This window comes from Saprolegnia diclina, assembly GCF_000281045.1.
Source record: "Saprolegnia diclina VS20 unplaced genomic scaffold supercont1.12, whole genome shotgun sequence".
Taxonomy (NCBI): Eukaryota; Oomycota; class Saprolegniomycetes; order Saprolegniales; family Saprolegniaceae; genus Saprolegnia; species Saprolegnia diclina.
Genome location: NW_008246079.1, coordinates 36,181 through 54,429, shown reverse-complemented (window position 1 = coordinate 54,429; position 18,249 = coordinate 36,181). Strand labels below are relative to the sequence as shown.

Below are 18,249 nucleotides of genomic sequence, written 5' to 3'. Positions count from 1 at the left end.
TGATGCGGCGTCTGCTGCTGCTACATCGTCACGCGAGCAATGTTGCGCCGCCTCTAGGTTGGCGTCGCTTGGGCTGGCGTCACGCCTGGCGCCAAGCCATGACCCACCCTGTCTGAGGTCGTCGTTATCTCCGTCGATGGCCAAGCGGTCACCTGCCGCGTCGTCCGGGCCTGCTCGACGTCACATGAACCGACCAGTGGCACGCTCGCAATCCTGGGACATTTGATTATCATATTTTTCACGTTTTTCACACGTGATTTTTAAAACGGTGTATACCGAGGTGTGTTCTGCGTCAACTTACTGTTTTTGCGTAAATAGATGAGGCAAATTACCGGTTTCTTGATCAAATATACCACCTCGCGGAGCGTGGAAGGCAGCTCGGCGCAGCAGCACAACAGCGTGGGTAGATATCGCTTGTAGAGGCGGACGGACGTCGACTAAGGGTCTCGCATACTGAGTGGGTCATTGCAGTTACATCGTCGTCGCCGGTTACGTGTGCAGTTGGTTTCGCGCCAGAAAGCCTTGATGCGTCTACTCCACCCACGCGTCGCACCGTCCGCGCACCGAGTCCGGAGCCGCCCGCCACCGCAGCACGTCACGTGGCTGACGTTTGCCGGTGTCGCGTACGTCGTCGTTGCCGTCGTAACGGGCATCTACTACCTTCTGCTGCTGCGTCCAAGCTTCTCCAACGACTTGTGGTGGTCCGGCTACAACATTAGCGGCTACGAAGCGCTCCTTGTGGACTTGGTCAACAACGAGCTCACGACACGGCAGTTTTCAGGCGCCGTCGACTTGCTCGCACCGCGGATGGCCATGCGCAAGCTGTACACAGCGCCGACGTCGCTCTCGCTCATCGCACCGACGTACGCCCGCCGACTGCTCTACATTGAGCTCACGTCGCCGGACTATGCCATCCCCAACCTGCGCGCCACGAAAGCACAAAAGCTGGTGTGGCTCTCGACACAGCTCTGCTACGTCGACTTTGAACGACGACTGGAGCTTGCACACACGGCCGCGCGGCAACGGCGGTGCGCGTCCCGGTACGCTGCTAATGGTGCCGTGTACATGGAGGCGACCCTGCGCAACACCAACTTTGACGAGTACCTCGCTGTCTACGGCGGCCCCGGGGGCTGGTTTAGCGTCGGTGTCGAAACGGCGCTGGAGGCGTCGGCGTACGGTCGTCAGTGGTTGCGCAAGACGTCGAGTGCGCGCAACGAAACATCGGTGGCCGATGAGCTCGCGCACTGGTACAGTCGCAACATCACGTCGTTCCAGATGCAGTGGACCAACGACCGCGATCCGTCGATTTCGGAGACGATCACACTGACAAACGCGCTCGGGGTGGCGCTCTCGGTTGACATCAAGAACGTGCCTTCGAATATTGGACCATGGACGTCCATTATGTTTTGTGGATATCCCGCCAACGACCTCTACTTTGCCCGGCTCTACAATGCTAGTCTCGTGCGGAGCGAGCCCAACTTCCTTGGCGACAGCAGGAGCTTCGAGTCGCTCCTCGGGATGCAGACAGTCGCCGGTGTCTTTGTCAATCAGTCGGCGCTGGTGCGAGCGGCCGTCGGTCCTTTCAACGGCATTGATGCCTACTATGTCCCCGTGCCCGACTCCTTCCAGCGGTTCTACGCGTCGGTATCGGAAGTGCTGTTTCGGAGTGTCCTCGGCACGGATGCTTTCTCGAAACCGATCGTGACACTGCTACCGTTGGTCATTGCTCCTGCGCCGGCGTCGTGGGCGACTGGCAACTACTTGTTTGCTGGTGGGAATCCGCTTTGTCTCTCGAAAGCACCGACGGTGTTCGTGCAGTCGCTCCTCGACTACGACGATGCATGCACGGGTGTCACACCCTTCCGACTGTCGTTGCTGCCGATGACAGTGCTTCTGAGCCGCTTACTCCTTCTTTCACCGACGCCTGGGGACATCTGCGCCCTCGACACCTTGCCGTCGTCGCCAACGTGTCTCCAATACCTGGCGACGGCCGATCGCATCATTGCTGGATCCGAGCTGCGCTTGATCCAAGGGACTTCGGTGCTGAACGATCTCGCCAAGCTCGATGTTCGCATGACGCAGTTTGCGACGGACGCCGCCACGCAGTCGCAGTGGACGCTCTTGTCCCAGCCGCTTGTCGACGCGACGCCCTTTGCGTTCTTCGGTGCTGCGATGCTTCTCGAGTGGCTCATGGGCACTCGCGAAGTCGTTGCGCTGCAGGGCGATGTCGGCGACCTGGTTTTGATCTCGAGTGCCTACGCCAGCACGCCGTACGCGACGAGCGGCGGTAGTCACTACATCAAGAATGCCACCGAGATCGTCTATTACATCACAGTCTACACCACGTTTGTGCTCTGCTTCGTTGCGTGTCTCTGTCTCTGGCTCGGTCTCCGCGACAACTGCGCCGGCCTCGGCGTCAACCTCTTTGCCTTCAGCCGCGTTGTTGGCTCGACATGGGTCGGTCGGTCCCTCGTCTTCCTTCGAGGCACGACTGCGCTCCTCTTACTGAGCACGGCCAACGTCGAGCTCGTGCGCCTCGGCGCTGCGTGGACGCGGCTGCAGCTCAATACGCGGTCGCCGGTCGAAATCGCCGTGCTTGCGAGCGAGGCGACGTGGGTAACGTACGCCATCACCGAACTCCTCGTGCTTGTGGTGCCCAGTGTCACTGCCGTGTACGCACCGTATAGCGCACTCGCCGTCTGGCTCAGTTATGTGATTCTGGAAGCTGCCGACCCCGTTCTGCTCGAGGCCACCATGAGCAAGCAGTGTGCCGCCATCAACATGGCCATGAACCTTCACTGCGAAAGCATGAGTATCAGTATTGGCTGCACGAGCCGTGCCGAAGCGCTTGGTTTGATCGCGCTCGGTAGCGTCGGCATCGGTGTTGCCACCGCCACGATCCTTTGCCGGCATTGCCAGAGCGTCCCCGACAACTGCCCGGTCGTCGTCTCGGGCGTCGCGACGAGCTTCATCTCGTGGCAACGGTTTTCAAAGTCGACGCCGGTCGACCGCGTGACGTGTGCCATGTGCGGACTCATTCCAGTGCGCCTCGGGCGGTGGCGCTTCACGTTCGACCTGAATCTATGGGTTGTCTCGGACGACTCGGTTGTCGGCAGTGAGCGACTCAAGCGCAACTCCCATCAACTTCTCGAGGCCATTATGAGTCTGCGTCGGCTCTCGACGGGGCAGATCCCACCGCTCTCGGACGCGTACGTTCCTGTGACATGGTATCACCGGTGGTCCCGTCGACTACTCCAAACCACAAGCGTTCTCTTCTTGGGCGTATCGACGTTCAGCTCCATCACGTACCTCGAGGTGTCGCAGGTGACGCTCGCCAACGACTTGGCATGGGCCACGTTCAATAGCACAGGCATCCACGCGTACATTGCGACATATCTCAACCATGCGCTGCTTCTCAACAACGTATCATCGCCTCTGGACTTGACCTTGCAGAGCCTTCCCGGGCTCTTCAGCGCGCCCACGTACACGCTGACGATCCCGGGCAACGTCGGCGCGCGCTACGAACTTCAGTACGCGACGAGCTTGGTCCAGACGATCAAAGGTCTCCGCGGATCGTCGGCCAGTGACGCAGCGTGGATCGCAACGTCCTACTGCTTTGTGGACCTGAATCGCACGTGGTCGCTGGCGCACACGTCCACGCGGGCGACGCGCTGCGCGTCGATGGTCAGCAACGGCGCCGTCTTTCTTGAGACGGTGCTGCGCAACGTCGATGGCGACGCGTGGACGGCAGCCTATGGTGACGCTTTTGAAATTGGGATATCGCGGGCGCTGCGGGCGTCGGCGTCGGGGCAGAAATGGCTCCAGACGACCATGTCGCCCATCGCGCTGCCCGTCCTCGACGAAGCCGCGTACTGGCTTGCGCACGGCGTCACTGCGTTCAAGATGCAGTGGCAAAACTACAAGACCGTCGGCGTCCTCAACTCGTACACGATCGAGAACGCTTACGGGTTCTCCTACCCGTTTACGCTCACGGCGCTCAATGGCTCGTACCGGTTCGCGAGCCAAACGTCCTTCAAAATGTACTGGGGCTTTGGGAACGACCTGCGCTGGGTCACTGCCAACGCCACGGACCACCCGCCCGGTGTCTTTGGCTCGAGTCTCATCGTCAACAGCGCCGACTATGCATTTGCCAACGCGTCGTTCGAGTCGGTGCTTCTCCGCAACGGCTCGCTGCCGTCACCGCTAGGTCCTGGGTTTGCCGCGGTGCGCTCGACGCTCGGCCCCTTTGGCTCCATCGACATGCACTACATTCCCGTGCCTCAGGCGCTCATGACAGCAGTCGCCGCGGTTGAAACGAGCGTCCGAACGGCACTCCGGACAGATGCAAGTGCTGCGGCTGCGTACACGGGCTTGGACATCCAGTACAATGCAATGGCGGCCCCGCCTGTGTGGGCCCGCAGCTCGTTCGTGACGTTTGGCGGGTCCCCGCTCTGCGACGCGCTGCCGCCGAGCGCTGCGAGTCCCACTAGATTCTCGGGCATGAACACGCTCTTTGCGTTCGACTACGGCTGCTACGCAACGTCTTATGCAACACCGCTGCTCCTCAACACCGATCCCGTGCTCTTTGCTGTCGCCATGGCCTCCATGTCGCCAGACTTCAACGCGAGTGCCACGTGCGACCTCGACTTCACCAACGTCAATACGTGCGTCGACGCGATTGCGTCAGCGACAGCCTTTCTTGCCACGTATGTGCCAATGACGCTGACTGTGACCGACGCCAAGACGCTGGCCGCGACGACCGTGACGGCGCTGGACGTCCGCGTGATGCAGTACGGACGATGGAACGCGTCCGCGCCGTTGGAAGTGGCGACCGCCGGTCTCTTGGACGAGACTGATTTCACCTATTTTGCGTGGGGCTTTCTCTACCACTGGGCAGTCGGGGACCACACGGTGGTGAACTTCGCCGGCGACGAAGGCTCTCTCACGCTGCTCTCCGAGTTTATGTACCCGAGTCGGCAGGACGTCCAGTCGTACGAGGTGCCGACGACGTTTGCGACCTACGCGCGCAACTGCAACGTCTACATCACGTGTGCGATGATGGTGCTCACGGTCGTCGTCGTCGTCTACATCTGCGTCTGCCGGGGCCACGTCGAAGGCAAGAACATCATGAAGCTCAACCGCGTCGGCGCGCTCGTCTGGGTTGGCCGCCCACTCGTCTTTGTGCGCAGTCTCACGGCCCTCGCGCTTCTCTCCACGAGCACGTTGCGGCTCTCGGGGCGCCACGGCGTCTCCTTTCTCACGCCGACGCCAGCGCCCTGGTACACGATCGTGCTCGCCGCGTCCGAGGTCACGTGGCTTGTCGAAGTCGTCAACGACATTGCGCTGGTCTACACGCAAGCGTACACGCCGTACTACGCAATGCTCAACACGTGGGGCGTCTGGGCTGTCACGAGCCTCCTCTCGGGTGTGGCGCCGGTGGCGCCGATCACGACCGTCGCGCCGACTTGCCGCGTGGCGCAGATCGATATGCAGCTCGTGTGTACGACGGCGTCGATCGCGATCGGGCAAAAGCAGCGCCTGTATACGCTGCTCAGTGTCGTCTTTGGGTGCAAAATCGGCTTGTACGCGAGCACGCGGTGGTGGCTTCGGCGCGCGCCGCCCAAGTGCACTGTCGACTCGCTGTTTTTGAGCGCAGGCGCCAAGTACCTCTTTAGCCACGACACGTGGCTCTACAATGATGTCTACTACCTCGACATGGCGTCGGCCGTCGTCAACGGCATCTTGACGTACCGCCGTGGCGCGACCGTCTACGCGGTCGACGTTAAATTTTGGCGCGTGTTTGCGATTCCGCTGCCGACAGAGAGCGACATTCCGGAAGCGGCGCCGCTGGCGCGGGCAGCGCCGTACACGATGCCTCTGGCGATGCAGCTCCTACCAATGTAGCTTTTAGAACCCGGCGAGAACCCTGTCAATAACGAAAGACTATAATGAAAGGCGAATCGCTCGCTGTGTCCCGCCCCGTAGTGCATGTGCGCAACGTGTAACAGAGCTATCAGTGCGCTGCTATCAGCTCCGCATAATCTATGAGTTGAGACGGGGACGTTCGCGCAGAGCAAAGCTTCGGGAGCGCACTTTGCCTCTTGCCTTGCAGCACATCCTTTGCCATCTTGCATCTGTCGTTGTGGCCGCAGCGACGGTCCTCGCCAGTACGTTCGATCCGCCAACGACGCTCTTCACGGACGAGGTCGAAACCACCAACACGTGCACGCAACCCGGCGCGACGCCGACGATAGCGGTGGTCGATGCCAACACGGACGACTTCATGGCGCTCATGTACCTCTTCAAGGAGCCGACGGTCAACGTTACGGCTGTTGTTGTCGACGGCAACGGCTGGTCGCACCTCGACGAAGGCATTGAGAGCCTCCTGCGCGTGATCGCGTTTGCTGGTCTCACGGACCGTGTCGAGGTCGGCGTCGGCGCCCGCTACAACATGGTCAACGAACCAACTAATGGCACATTGTATCAGGACTCGGTGCCCGAAGCCGACGTGTGCGGCCGCAACGACGTTGACTCGATCTTGCACCTGCGCGACCAGCTCTTATTTCCGCCCCGAAACTTGTATCTCGACACCCGCCCGCTTCTCGACGACGGCTGGAAGGTGCTTCAGAAGCACATCAACGCCGGCGCGACGCAAGTCCTCTCGACCGGGACACTCACGACGCTCAACCACCTGCGCCTGAAGGACCCGACAGCGTTTGCCAAGATCTCCAACCTTGTTGTCATGGGCGGCGCCGTCCACGCGCCAGGCAACCTCTACACCGTCGCCGAGAACAAGGTCGCCGAGTTCAACATCTACTTGGATCCGCACGCCGCGCGCGACGTGTTTGCGTCGTCGGCCGCCAGCGTCATCAAGCTCGTGGGCCTCGACGTCACGGACAAGTACCCGATCGAGCGGGCGACGCTGGAGGCGCTCGCGTCGTCGTCCGTTGCTGACGCGCAGTTCGTGTCGATGATCGTCAACGTCACCGAGTCCATCTGCTTTGGCCCAACGTTCCTTGACGCGTTCCACTTTTTGGGACCCGCTCGCTGCCGGTGTCCTCGTGGACCCGACGCTCGTAAGCTTCGAAACAGAAAAGCTCTCGGTTGTCGCCAATGTCCCCATCAACACGACCGTCGACGGCTGGACGACCGTCGATGACGCGCACGGCGCTCGGATCACGTATGCCGCCGACATCTCGGCAGCCAACGCCCACCGCTTTGCAACGATGCTCTTGCGCAATCTCAACTCGGACTGCGTGCGTCGCGTGCCCAAGAAGCACGCGTGCTGAGTGCGAGCTCGCGGGATATGGTCTGCATTTGCGTCGACGCATTTTAAATGATAATATATGTGTCGATACAAATGCCAAGATTGAGCGGTACATTAAAGCAAAAAAGACATACGCGTCGCAATTTTGTGTGCGTCGCATGGTATGAAAGATGCGTACCATGCTGCCACGTCATATCTGTATCCGGACCAGAGGTGAAAACGACTGTTCATGGGTCAATTATTGACCATGGACTGTTGCTGCGTTGACCCTCAGCAGCCGCGCTTCACCGCCGCAGGTCGGAACACCAAGGCGCGATGGAGAACCAAACTGGAAGCGCTTTTGAGCTTCCAGGCGGTCCACGAGCGCAGAAACGTCCCCGAGACCCCGAGACGCCGGTCGTCGCACAGGGTCTTCCTTGCCGACGTTGTTGCTTGGTGGCGGCGACTGACGCCGGCTCGCGTTGCCGAGGCTGACGCGCTCGATTTCGAGTCGAAAGGCGAGGTCGTAGCTCTGTGGATGAGGACGTAGTTAAGGCAGCTCGCAAGGACAAGGACGTTGGAGATGCACACGATGCTGCTAAAGTCGAATGCGCGTCCGTGACCTCACTGGACGAGACCACCGACCATGCGACTGTGCGTTGCAGTCTCGAGCCAACTAGAGTCGCCTCAGCTGCGCGACCCAAGACCGACCTCTGGGCCATCGACCTTCGCTCGGTTGTCTGCCTCGAGACCGCTACCGAGTGGCCAGCCATTCTAAATGGGCTGGCAGCGTTCCGGTGGTGGGATGCTGGTTTCTGTTAACTATTGCTTTTTTCGCCTTTCTATATTATCTATTTCCTGCGATCCAATTGGACGACGCCAAGCAAGCCCAATCGACGATGGCGTCGCGCCGGCGGACCTCGTGGGAGGACAAGGTGACGGCGCTCGCGACCTTCCGCGCCGTCCATGGCCACTGCCGCGTCCCAGCAGAGTACAAGGTCCCGGCGTCGGCGCCGTGGCCGGCGCGCCTGCACGGCCTTCATCTCGGCCAAATTGCCCTCGCCCTGCGCATCTCGGCCAAGTCCTTCTCGCCCGACAGGTTTGCACTGCTTGAAGCGCTCGGCTTTGTCTGGTCACTAAGTCGCATCGTGTATCGGACGCTCTTCGTCGTTGACGGCGTGCGCTGCTTGCAGACCACCGATCTGTCGGTGCTCGTGGCCGCGCTCCATGCCTACCACGCGCTCCATGGCGACCTCGAGGTCCCCCAGGACTTTGTCGTGCCCACCAACGACAACGCATGGCCGAGCGCAGGAGCCAATCTCTTGCTCTATTTCACGCCGCAGACGCTCATGAGCCACTTTTACGAGCTCGCAGCGAACGACGCCAGCGTCGTGCACGGGCTCGGCCTCTGCACGTACCTCCTCAAGTGGCCAGACGTTCTCAAGCTGCTGGCATTCTACAAGACGCTCACTGGCAGCAACGCGATTCCGATCGACTTTGAAGTGCCCTCGAGCGAAGGGTGGCCGGCCGAGTTTACTGGCCGTGCGCTCGGCAAGCTCGCCTGGTACCTCGGCCGGAAGCGCGAGGCGCTGCCCCGCGAAAAGCGCTTTCAGCTCGACAGCTTCAAGATCGACTTCAACGCGCATGCTACGTGGTCGCGGGTCGTCGACGGCCTTCGCCACTACCAGTACATGCATGGAAGCACGAATGTTCCCGCAACGTTCGTCGTCCCCAACGCGCCCGCGTGGCCCACTGTCCTCTGTGGCATGCGCCTCGGCCACTTGTTTGGTCTCGTCGCGCGCGCGTCCGTGCTGCGTCTACTGCCACCAGTGACGCAGCAAGACGTCGAGGGCCTCAACCAAGGGTCGCCGTTGTGCGACGCTGCGCCGCTCTGGGAGTCGACTCTGCTGGGCTTCGAGACGTACCAGATCATCCACGGGCACGTCGATGTTCCAAAGGACTTTTGCGTCCCAATGGCGTCCTCTCTATGGCCCTCCGGCTGCCTTGGACTCCAGCTGGGCGCCGTCGCCACCTTGCTGCGCGAGTCGTCGTCGCTGCACGCCGACCGCATCGCGGTGCTCGAGAAACTCGGGCTCAAGCGCCACCTCATCAAGGCAACGTACGTTGTTGAAGATGGCTGCAGTGGCGTTGCCCGTGTGTCGTCTGTCGACATCGGTCCGTCTTCTGCAACCACCGACCGGCCCCGGGGCAATCGCCAGTGGTCGTGGGAAGACAAACTCGAGGCGCTCGTCATTTTCCGAGACGAGCACCGACACCTCGCCGTTCCCTCGACGCTGATCGTCCCGGCGACAGCTCCGTACCCGGCTCATTTACACGGTTTGCCGCTGGGCAAGGTTGTGAGCCGCTTACGCCACGGGTCCAAGCGGCTACGGCCCGACCGGCTCCGCGACCTCGACACGATCGGGTTTCTCTGGCGCGTCCGGGGCTCCGGCTCGCGCTGTCGTGTCCTTTTGCCGAACGACCCCGACATTCAGATTCGGCCAGTGGCATTTGACGCGCTCATCGAGGCGCTGGTGACGTTCCAGCGCCTCCACGGGCATCTCGACGTCCCCGATGGCTTTGTTGTACCCGACGACGCCGCGTGGCCCACCGCCGCGCACCATGTCGTGCTCAACTGCGTCATTCCATTGCTTCGGGCGCAGTTGTACGAGCTCTCGGATGCCGACGCTGAGCGCGTGCACGCTGCCGGTATCGTCACGGACCTGCCCAACTTTGATACGCTCTTACGCCTCGTGGCGATCTACCGCCAAGTGTATCGCACCGGTGCGGTCCGTCGCGACTTTGCGGTGCCATCCACGGGCGACGAGTGGCCCGACGACTGGCGGGGTCTGGCGCTCGGCGACCTCGCGTGGACGCTCGGACTCAAGGCCCATGGACTGGACAAGGTGCGGCGCGCGCGGCTCAAGGCCACCGGCTACGTCTTCAACTCGCCGGCGACCTGGGCGCGCATCGTCCGCGGCTGGCGAGAGTACTACAAGCTGCATGGCTCGACGGCGGTACCAAATTTGTTTGTCGTACCAGCGTCACCCGAGTGGCCCACGGAAGTTCACGGTCTCCGGCTCGGGCACTGGGTCGACGTGATCACAAAGGCGCGGGGATTTCGGTTCTTGCCGGCAGAGACCGTCGCGGCCATCGATGCGCTCACAACGGACGATCCCAGGGACGATACTGAGGACCACCGCGCCTTGTCGCCGCCAACTCGGACACCCGATGTGTTGCCCAGTGACACGGTCGTTACACCGTCCAGTGACGTCGTTGCGTCGTCGCCAGCTCTGACAGCTCTAATTCCAGCGAAGACGTTGCCCAGTGACACGGTCGTGACACCGTCCCGTGACGTCGTTGCGTCGTCGCCAGCTTCGATTCCATCGTCAGCTCTAATTCCAGCGAAGACTGTGGAGGCGCGGCGTCTGAGCATGTACCTGGGTCTCTTGGATATGTGGCTGCAAAGCACGCGGACTCGTTGCGAGTCGACGGTCCTCGGTGCCGTGACGCCCGCCTGCCCTCCGGTGCTGCGAGGTCTGCCCATCTGGGCGTGTCTCCTCCGGCTCGAGGTTGGCCAAGTGTTCGAGAACACACACCACAGGCCGCAACTCCTCGCCCGCGGCATCGACCTTGATGCGCGCTGGCGCTCCAAGCTCGAAGCGCTCGCGACGTTCAAGGCCATTTACAACCATTTGCGAGTGCCGCGGTCGTTCGTCATCGAAGCCTCCGACGTCTGGCCGCCAGCGATGCACAGCTTTCCTCTCGGTGACGCCGTCTCGTGGCTGCGCAAGCTGGGCCGGGCGGGTGTCGTCGAATGGGCCGTCGCACAGCTCGACGCGCTCGGCTTCAAGTGGGACACGGACGAGGGTACCCAGAACGAGAACACGGTCGACCTCACGGCCCGCCACGAGCCGGCACGCGCCACTACGATCTTAGCGTCGTCTCCCGGTGAGATCTGGGACTTGCGTCCGGTTCCAGTGTTCTGCCTCGAAGAGCCGGCCGAGTGGAGCGCTTTTCTCGAAGCCCTCTACCAGTTTCGCGACTACTATGGGCATTTGAACGTCCCGTTCGACTACATGACGGGCTCGGCGCTGCCGCTTGGCCACTTGGTGCAGCAGCTCAACAACGGCCACATACGGCTGTCCAGGGCTCGGCGGGCCGCCTTGGTCGCTCTCAAGCCGTAGACGTAACCCCACAATGAAACAAAATAGTGATTGGGCGTCGTTGTACCGAGAAGCACATATATATACTGGTAGATACTCGGAATGGCTTCCACTCGAATTTTGGACCATATTCGTCCATACCATTCCACGATGCCACCACAGAGCGCCACGTCATTAGCGCCAAGTACTGTGACCGACCGACAGAGGTAATCACGTACCCCTGCCACTCCAATACGAACGGTTCGATACGCATATGCCACCTCCAGCTGTAGGGCATCCCGTGCAATAGTTTAGAGTATCCCGTGCAAAAGTCTAATATAAATATATACACGCTTCCTTCTATCATCGTTTGGCCACGACGACAGGACCCTTCCACCTCAATGTCGCTAGTTCTTGCTGCTACGTGAAATAGTGTGAAATCGTGTGTCGACTTGGAGTCAGTGGTGCTGGCAGTGTCTAGAAACACGCTGCTTTAACCGTTAACGAGTCGGCAAAACGACTGGTGCTGGGCGGTCGCCGCCTTGGCAGCTAATGGTGTCGATGGTCGTCGCCGTCAGTGATTGGTGCACGACCAGACAACGACGACAAAGCTTATGAACTTCTGCGGCCTACACTTGGCTACTGTAATGATATCCGTCGAAATGAATACCAGGTGGTCCTGTTGCACGTGGTCGTGACGACGGCGCGGTGCAGTTGGCATAAGCACCGATGATCGAGACGCCGTGGGAGCACAAGGTGCAAGCCTTCGCGACCTTCCGCTCTGTCTACGGCCACTGCCGCGTGCCCTCGGGCTACCGCGTGCCCGCTACCGAGCCCTGGCCGGCGTACCTGCATGGCCTCCCGCTGGGCATGATCTCGGCCAACGCCCGCAACGCGATCAAGATGCAGGACCCGGACCGCTTCGAGCAGCTTGAGGCCATCGGCTTTGTGTGGGCGCCGACCGAGGGCATTGAGCGCGCGGTCGTCAGCGTCTTTGGCAAGCCGCGCATCCAGAAGCTCGATCTCTCGGCGCTCGTCGCCGCGCTCCAGACGTACCACGACCGCCACGGGCACTTGGAGATCCCGCAGGGCTTTATTGTGCCCGAAAAGTCAGACGCGTGGCCGGCGGACGCGGCCAACGCCATGCTGTGGTACGCGCCGCAGACGCTTCGCTGCTTCTTTTACGATCTGGGCGTCGACGAGGTGGCGACCGTGCACCGGCTCTCGCTCTGCACCGATTTGCCGCAGTGGAGCGACGTCCGGCGCCTCCTGACGCTCTACAAGACCAACGTCAAGCGCCAGACCGTGCCGATAGAGTATCTCGTGCCCGCCACCGACGCGTGGCCGACCGAGTTCCATGGCCTCGGCCTTGGCGAGCTCGTGTGGTTCCTCGGCATCAAGCGCGAGCTGCTGCCGCGGGACAAGCGGTTCAAACTCGACTACTCTCAGCTGCTTTTTCAATCGCCCGAGACGTGGGCGTCCATCGAGCGAGGCATCGCCGCGTACGAAACCATCGTCGACGGCGCCAACCCGGTACCCGCCGACTTTGTCGTGCCGCACACAGACGAGTGGGACGCCTCGCTGAGGGGCGTGCGCCTCGGCCACTTTGCGCGACGGTTCTGGCAAGCAAAGAAGCTGCTTTTGGTCAACCCGCCGATGCGGCCACGCACGCCGAACGAACCGCCGGCCTCTTTGAGTAACCTCCTCTCGCTCAAGCGCAAGCGAGTGGACGCCGACGAGGGCCGCCTGCAGCGCCTCCGCGTCTTGTGGGCCGACAAGGTCGACGCGCTCATTACGTACCGCTCCATTTATGGGCATTTGTTTGTCCCGCAGGGGTTTACCGTCGGCGAGCACGACCGTCAGTGGCCGCGGCACCTGCGTGGCATGACGCTCGGCGCGTACATCACAGCGTTCCGGGGCGCGCTCCACCTCCAGCGCGCCCACCGCATCGCCGACCTCGACGACCTCGGGTTCATTTGGGTCAGCAAACACCGGGCGACGCGGCTGCCCGGCGTCGGCTGCACCAAGTCGGTGCCGCTGGTCGACCTCGTGGAAACGCTCAGCACCTTTCACTCGCTCTACGGCCATGTCGACGTGCCCGTTGGATTCACTGTACCAGACGATTCGCCGCCGTGGTCGCGCAAGGCGAGTGGCATCGTCGTGCGCGAGATGCTCCGGCGCCTCCCGCACCACTTTTACGACCTAGACGTCGAGCAGCAAGTGGTCGTCCACGGGCTCGGGCTCTGCAAGGACCTCCCGCCCTGGGCTGAACTCCTCGATCTCCTCCGCGTCTTTCGAGCCCAGTTTGGCCATGGCAGCGTCGGCCTCGACTTTCAAGTGCCTGCTTCGCCCGACTGGCCCGCACGATGGGACGGGCTCTGCCTCGGCGAGCTTGCATTTGGCGTCGGGCTGCGGGCCGCGGGGCTCGCGTTCGGCGCCGAGGAGGAGCTTGCCGCGACGGGTTTTGTCTTCAACACTCCGACGACCTACGCGCGCATTCTGCGAGCGCTGCATGCACACAAGGCCATTCATGGAAGCGTCGACGTCGACGAGAGCTTTGTCGTGCCGACGGACGACCAAGCGTGGCCCACGGACATTTGTGGACTGCAGCTTGGCCGCTGGCATCGCCGCCTCCAGCGCATCCGTGAGCTCCGGCAACTGCCAGCGTCCGTTCAGCAAGAGATCGAGCGCCTCGAGAGCCGCCACCCGACCGACGATGAAGCACAGAACGCGGCTGCACTGTGGGCCCACGTGCTCTCGGCGCTCACGACGTACCGCGCCGAGTTTGGCGACGTCAAGGTGCCGCAAGACTATGTGGTGCCACCCGAGGCGACTGACCTCGAGCGACGCGGCCTCCAGCTCGGCGCTATCCTCTGCGCTCTCCGGACGCAGCCGTGGATCGACCCCGTGTACAAGGCGGCGCTGGAGGCCCTTGGGTTTGACTGGACGCAAGCATCGGCGCCTGTAAGCGCGGCTGACGACGACGGGAGCGACGGCGAGGGTAGCGTCAAGCTCGACCCGAACGAGACCGAAGGCTCGGAAATGTCGGGCAAAGCCGGTCCGCGACCGCAGCGACCGTGGGATCACAAGATCGAGGCTATGATTCTGTACCGGTTGGAGCACGGGGACTTGGCCGTGCCGACCTCGTACCGCGTCCCGGCAGCAGCGCCGTACCCGCCGCACCTCCACGGACTCTCACTCGGCATCCTCGTCACGCAGCTGCGCTACTCGAGCGTTGTGGTGCCTCCCGAGCGCCAGCGCATGCTCGACGCTCTCGGGTTCCTCTGGCGCACGACGCGGGGGGTGACGCGCGCCGTCCTGCAGTCCGCTGACTCTGGCAAGATGCATGCCCGCAACATGCGCTGGGACCCGCTAATCTCGGCGGTCGTGACCTTCAAGCGGCTCCACGGCCATCTCAAGATCCCGGCCGGGTTTGTCGTGCCGTCCGACGATGACGACGCATGGCCGGCCGCGGCGCGCGGTGTCGTGCTCGAGTACGTGATTCCGTCGCTCCGCGCCCACATGTACGAGCTCACAGACAGCCAGTCCCAGTGGGTGCGCTCCGCGGGCATCGTCGTTGACATTCCGGACTTCAAGACGTTTGTGGAGCTCGTCAAGACGTACCGCGCCGAGTTTGGCTCGGGCGCCATCGCCCGGGACTTTGTCGTGCCGGCGTCGGGCGGGCCGTGGATCGAGGCGTGGCGTGGCCTTGCGCTCGGGGACCTCGCGTGGTCGGTCGGCTTGAAGGCGCGAGCGCTGGACGCGGAGCAGCTGACGCTGCTGGACGAAGCCGGGTTTTACTTTAACGCGGACGCAACGTGGGCGCGGATCCTCCGAGGGCTGCAGCAGTTTGCGCACAACTACGGCGCGTTGCGCGTGCCAAGCGCGTTCGTAGCGCCGGCTTCGTGGCCCTCGGACCTCGCGGGGCTCCGGCTCGGGTACTGGTCGGACCGCACACGCGTCGCGCACCGACTGTCGCTGCTGCCACGCGCCACCGCGGCGGCTCTCAGCGAACTCTGGGCGCCACCAACGAACAACAGCGCTCTGCCGTGGGTCCCCCCCAAGACGGCCGCCGAGGTCGAATCCATCAAGGCGCGACTGCGCGCGATGGGACGAGTGCTGCGTGACGTAATCGGGTCGGCGCGCCTCCCGCCGACGTTTACGATTCCGACGACCGGCGTTGCATGGCCGGAGCACAGCCACGGCTTCCCGCTTGCAGAAGGCATCCGGTGGCTGCAGACCCAACCGCGACTCGGACACGCGGCGCAAGTGCGGCCTCCGATTGAGCCGTCGCCTCGACAACAACTCAAAGTGCTGGAACCGACGCCGTCAGGACCGCTGCCACGGCCGCCGACCCCGGCAGTCGCGCCAACCATGGCAGTCGCATCCACAACGGCCGTGGCGCCGCAGGTTGCCGACTGGCACCAGAAGGCGCTTGCGATTGCGATTTACCGCGCACTGCACGGCGCCGCCGAAGTGCCGCGGGACTTTGTCGTGCCGTCGGTTCAGACGCGGCAGTGGCCCGAGAGCTGTCGCGGCATGCGCCTCGGCATCATCGTCTCCAAGATCTGCAGCTACAAGCGCATGTACGACGTCGCAAGAGAAGCCGATCTCCGCGCCATAGGTCTGACGTGGCGCTCGGCCGCGCCCTCGTCGCGCTGCGTCGTGCGAGACCCGTCGTCCGGCGAGCGCGTCGTGCTCACCATCGACTTGTCGGTTCAGATCGAAGCGCTTGTCGTGTACAAGCGCCTCTACGGCCGCGTCGACGCGATCCCGACCGACTTTGTTGTGCCGGCCGGCGACGAGGCGTGGCCGTCGGGCGCCGCCAACATTCTCTTGTCGTTCGTGCCGCCGTCGCTGCGATACCACTGGTTTGAGATCCCGTCCGACATGGAGAGGCTGCTGCGAAGCATAGGTCTCTTGGCCGACGTGCCACCCTTTGACGGCTTTGTGTCGCTCGTCGACGCCTACCGACGCGTTGTCGGCGAGGCGTCGGTGCCGCTGGACTTTGTCGTGCCCGCCACGCTGGCCTGGCCGACGCAGTGGCACCATGTGCACTTGGGCGAGCTCGCGTGGTTCGTGGGCCTCCGCGCGACCAAGCTCCAGTCCGACCAGACCGCCAAGCTGCGCGCGATCGGCTTTCGCTTTAACTCGACGGCGACGTGGGCGCACATTGTGAACGGTCTCCGGATCTTTTACCGTCTCCACGGCCGAAAGACGGTCCCGTCCGATTTTGTCGTGCCATCTGACGCCGAGTGGCCCAGCGACCTGCACGGCGCGCGGCTCGGCCACTGGGTCGAGTGCATGACGACGGCCAAACGCATGCTGTTGCTGCCGCGAACGACGATCGAGGCCATTCGCGTCGCGGCGGCCGACGCCCTTCAACCCGCACCGGCCTCGAGCCCGGCAACACCGGTCGCACCCTCGCCCATCGCGCACATTCGTTCGACGCCAAGTACGCCGAGCCGGTCGGTGCCCGTGTCGCCGGCGCCGCGCCCGTCCATGGTGGTCTACAACGTCGCGGTCGAAGCCCTTCGCGCGTTCAAGCGGATGCACGGGCACTTGGAGGTGCCGCCGACGTTCGTCGTGCCCGAGAACGACCGCACGTGGCCGTCCATGACGTGGAAGCTCAAGCTCGGTGTGTTCGCCCAGCGCCTGCGCAGCGACGACGCGATGCCGACGCCCGTGCGCGACCAGCTCTCGGAGCTCGGCTTTGTGTTTTTCGACGACGCCCACCGCCAATGGATCGCGCACCTCCAAGCGCTCGATCTGTGGATGCGACTGCGCTCGCCGCCGTCCGAGTACACGCGCCTCGGCGACGTCTCGCCCGCGTGCCCCGAGAAGCTCGCAGACGTCGCAGTCGGCGCGTGCTTGCTGTCGCTTGAAATCGGGCAGACGTTTGCGACCATGAACCACCGGTTCGAGCTCCGCGTCCGCGGCATCGACCTCGACGCGCGCTGGCTCGCCAAGCTTGAGGCGCTCGCGACCTTCAAGGCCCTCTTTGACCATTTGCACGTGCCGCGCGACTTCGTCATCCAGCCCGTCGCCGTCTGGCCGGCGTCCGCGCACGGCATGGCGCTCGGCCAGGTCGTCGCATGGCTGCGGCAGCTGACGCCGACCGGTATCATGCCGTCGGCTTTAGCGCAATTGGACGCGCTCGGCTTCGAGTGGGACGACGTGCCGCTCGACGTGATTCCAGAAGGTATGACGCTCTTAGCAGCCGAGTTCCCGACGCACCCGCCGACGACGTTCGAGGTGCCGGCGACGTCGCCGTGGCCGCGCGATCTCTGGGGCACCGACTTGCTACTGCTGGACGCCAAGCGCGAATCGTGGCTGGCCGAGATGGAGACCAAGTACGTCGAGTCGCTGGCACTGCTTTGGGTGCCGTCGGCCGTCACCCCTCTCTCGACGGGCAAGCGCGTCTACTCGGCCGTGCTCGTCCTGCAGTGCATTGAGCACTACACGACGCTCCACAGTGATTCGCGCGTCCCACTGCTCTTCCACGTCCCGATGCGTGGCGGCGGGTGGCCCGAAGGCGCGTTTCTCATGCCCCTCGGCTTCTTTGTCTGGGCGATACGCGACCAGCCAGAGCGCCTCGACCCGTCCGTGCTCTCGACGCTCGGCGCCATCAACTTTGCGATTGCGATGCCGTCGGACAATCCATCCGACGATGACGACGATGACGAGCAGGACTGTCCGATGGCCAACGAAGACAACGACGACTGCCTTGCCGACCACGACACTGGCCTTTCCTTCGACATCAACATGATTGTACCAGGCGACGACGACGTCCACGTCTAGTTTAGAGACGCTTACTACTACTACACATTTGTCGAAGTTACTAGACAAACGCGTTTT

At 62.9% G+C, this 18,249-nt stretch overlaps 3 protein-coding genes across 3 annotated transcripts; all 3 read left to right on the top strand.

Moving 5' to 3' along the window:
* Positions 1-525: 525 nt before the first annotated feature.
* On the top strand, positions 526-7,289 carry SDRG_04724 (hypothetical protein; the record flags this gene model as incomplete). The annotated part of the gene is made up of 3 exons (XM_008610406.1): positions 526-5,900; positions 6,169-7,053; positions 7,082-7,289. 3 exons carry the CDS (start codon positions 526-528, stop codon positions 7,287-7,289), a joined length of 6,468 nt encoding a protein of 2,155 aa, XP_008608628.1.
* An 820-nt stretch (positions 7,290-8,109) lies between these two features.
* On the top strand, positions 8,110-11,478 carry SDRG_04723 (hypothetical protein). Its single transcript, XM_008610405.1, has one exon. The coding sequence runs from the start codon at positions 8,146-8,148 to the stop codon at positions 11,431-11,433; it is 3,288 nt and encodes a 1,095-aa protein (XP_008608627.1). The 5' UTR covers positions 8,110-8,145; the 3' UTR covers positions 11,434-11,478.
* A 642-nt stretch (positions 11,479-12,120) lies between these two features.
* SDRG_04722 (hypothetical protein) lies at positions 12,121-18,192 on the top strand (the record flags this gene model as incomplete). Its single annotated transcript, XM_008610404.1, has 1 exon — positions 12,121-18,192. The coding sequence occupies one exon, from the start codon at positions 12,121-12,123 to the stop codon at positions 18,190-18,192; it is 6,072 nt and encodes a 2,023-aa protein (XP_008608626.1).
* Between the last annotated feature and the right edge of the window lie 57 nt (positions 18,193-18,249).

Bases quoted from the DNA above. Each gene is read 5' to 3' on its own strand.
- SDRG_04723 (XM_008610405.1), top strand. From the start codon at position 8,146: ATGGCGTCGCGCCGGCGGACCTCGTGGGAGGACAAGGTGACGGCGCTC.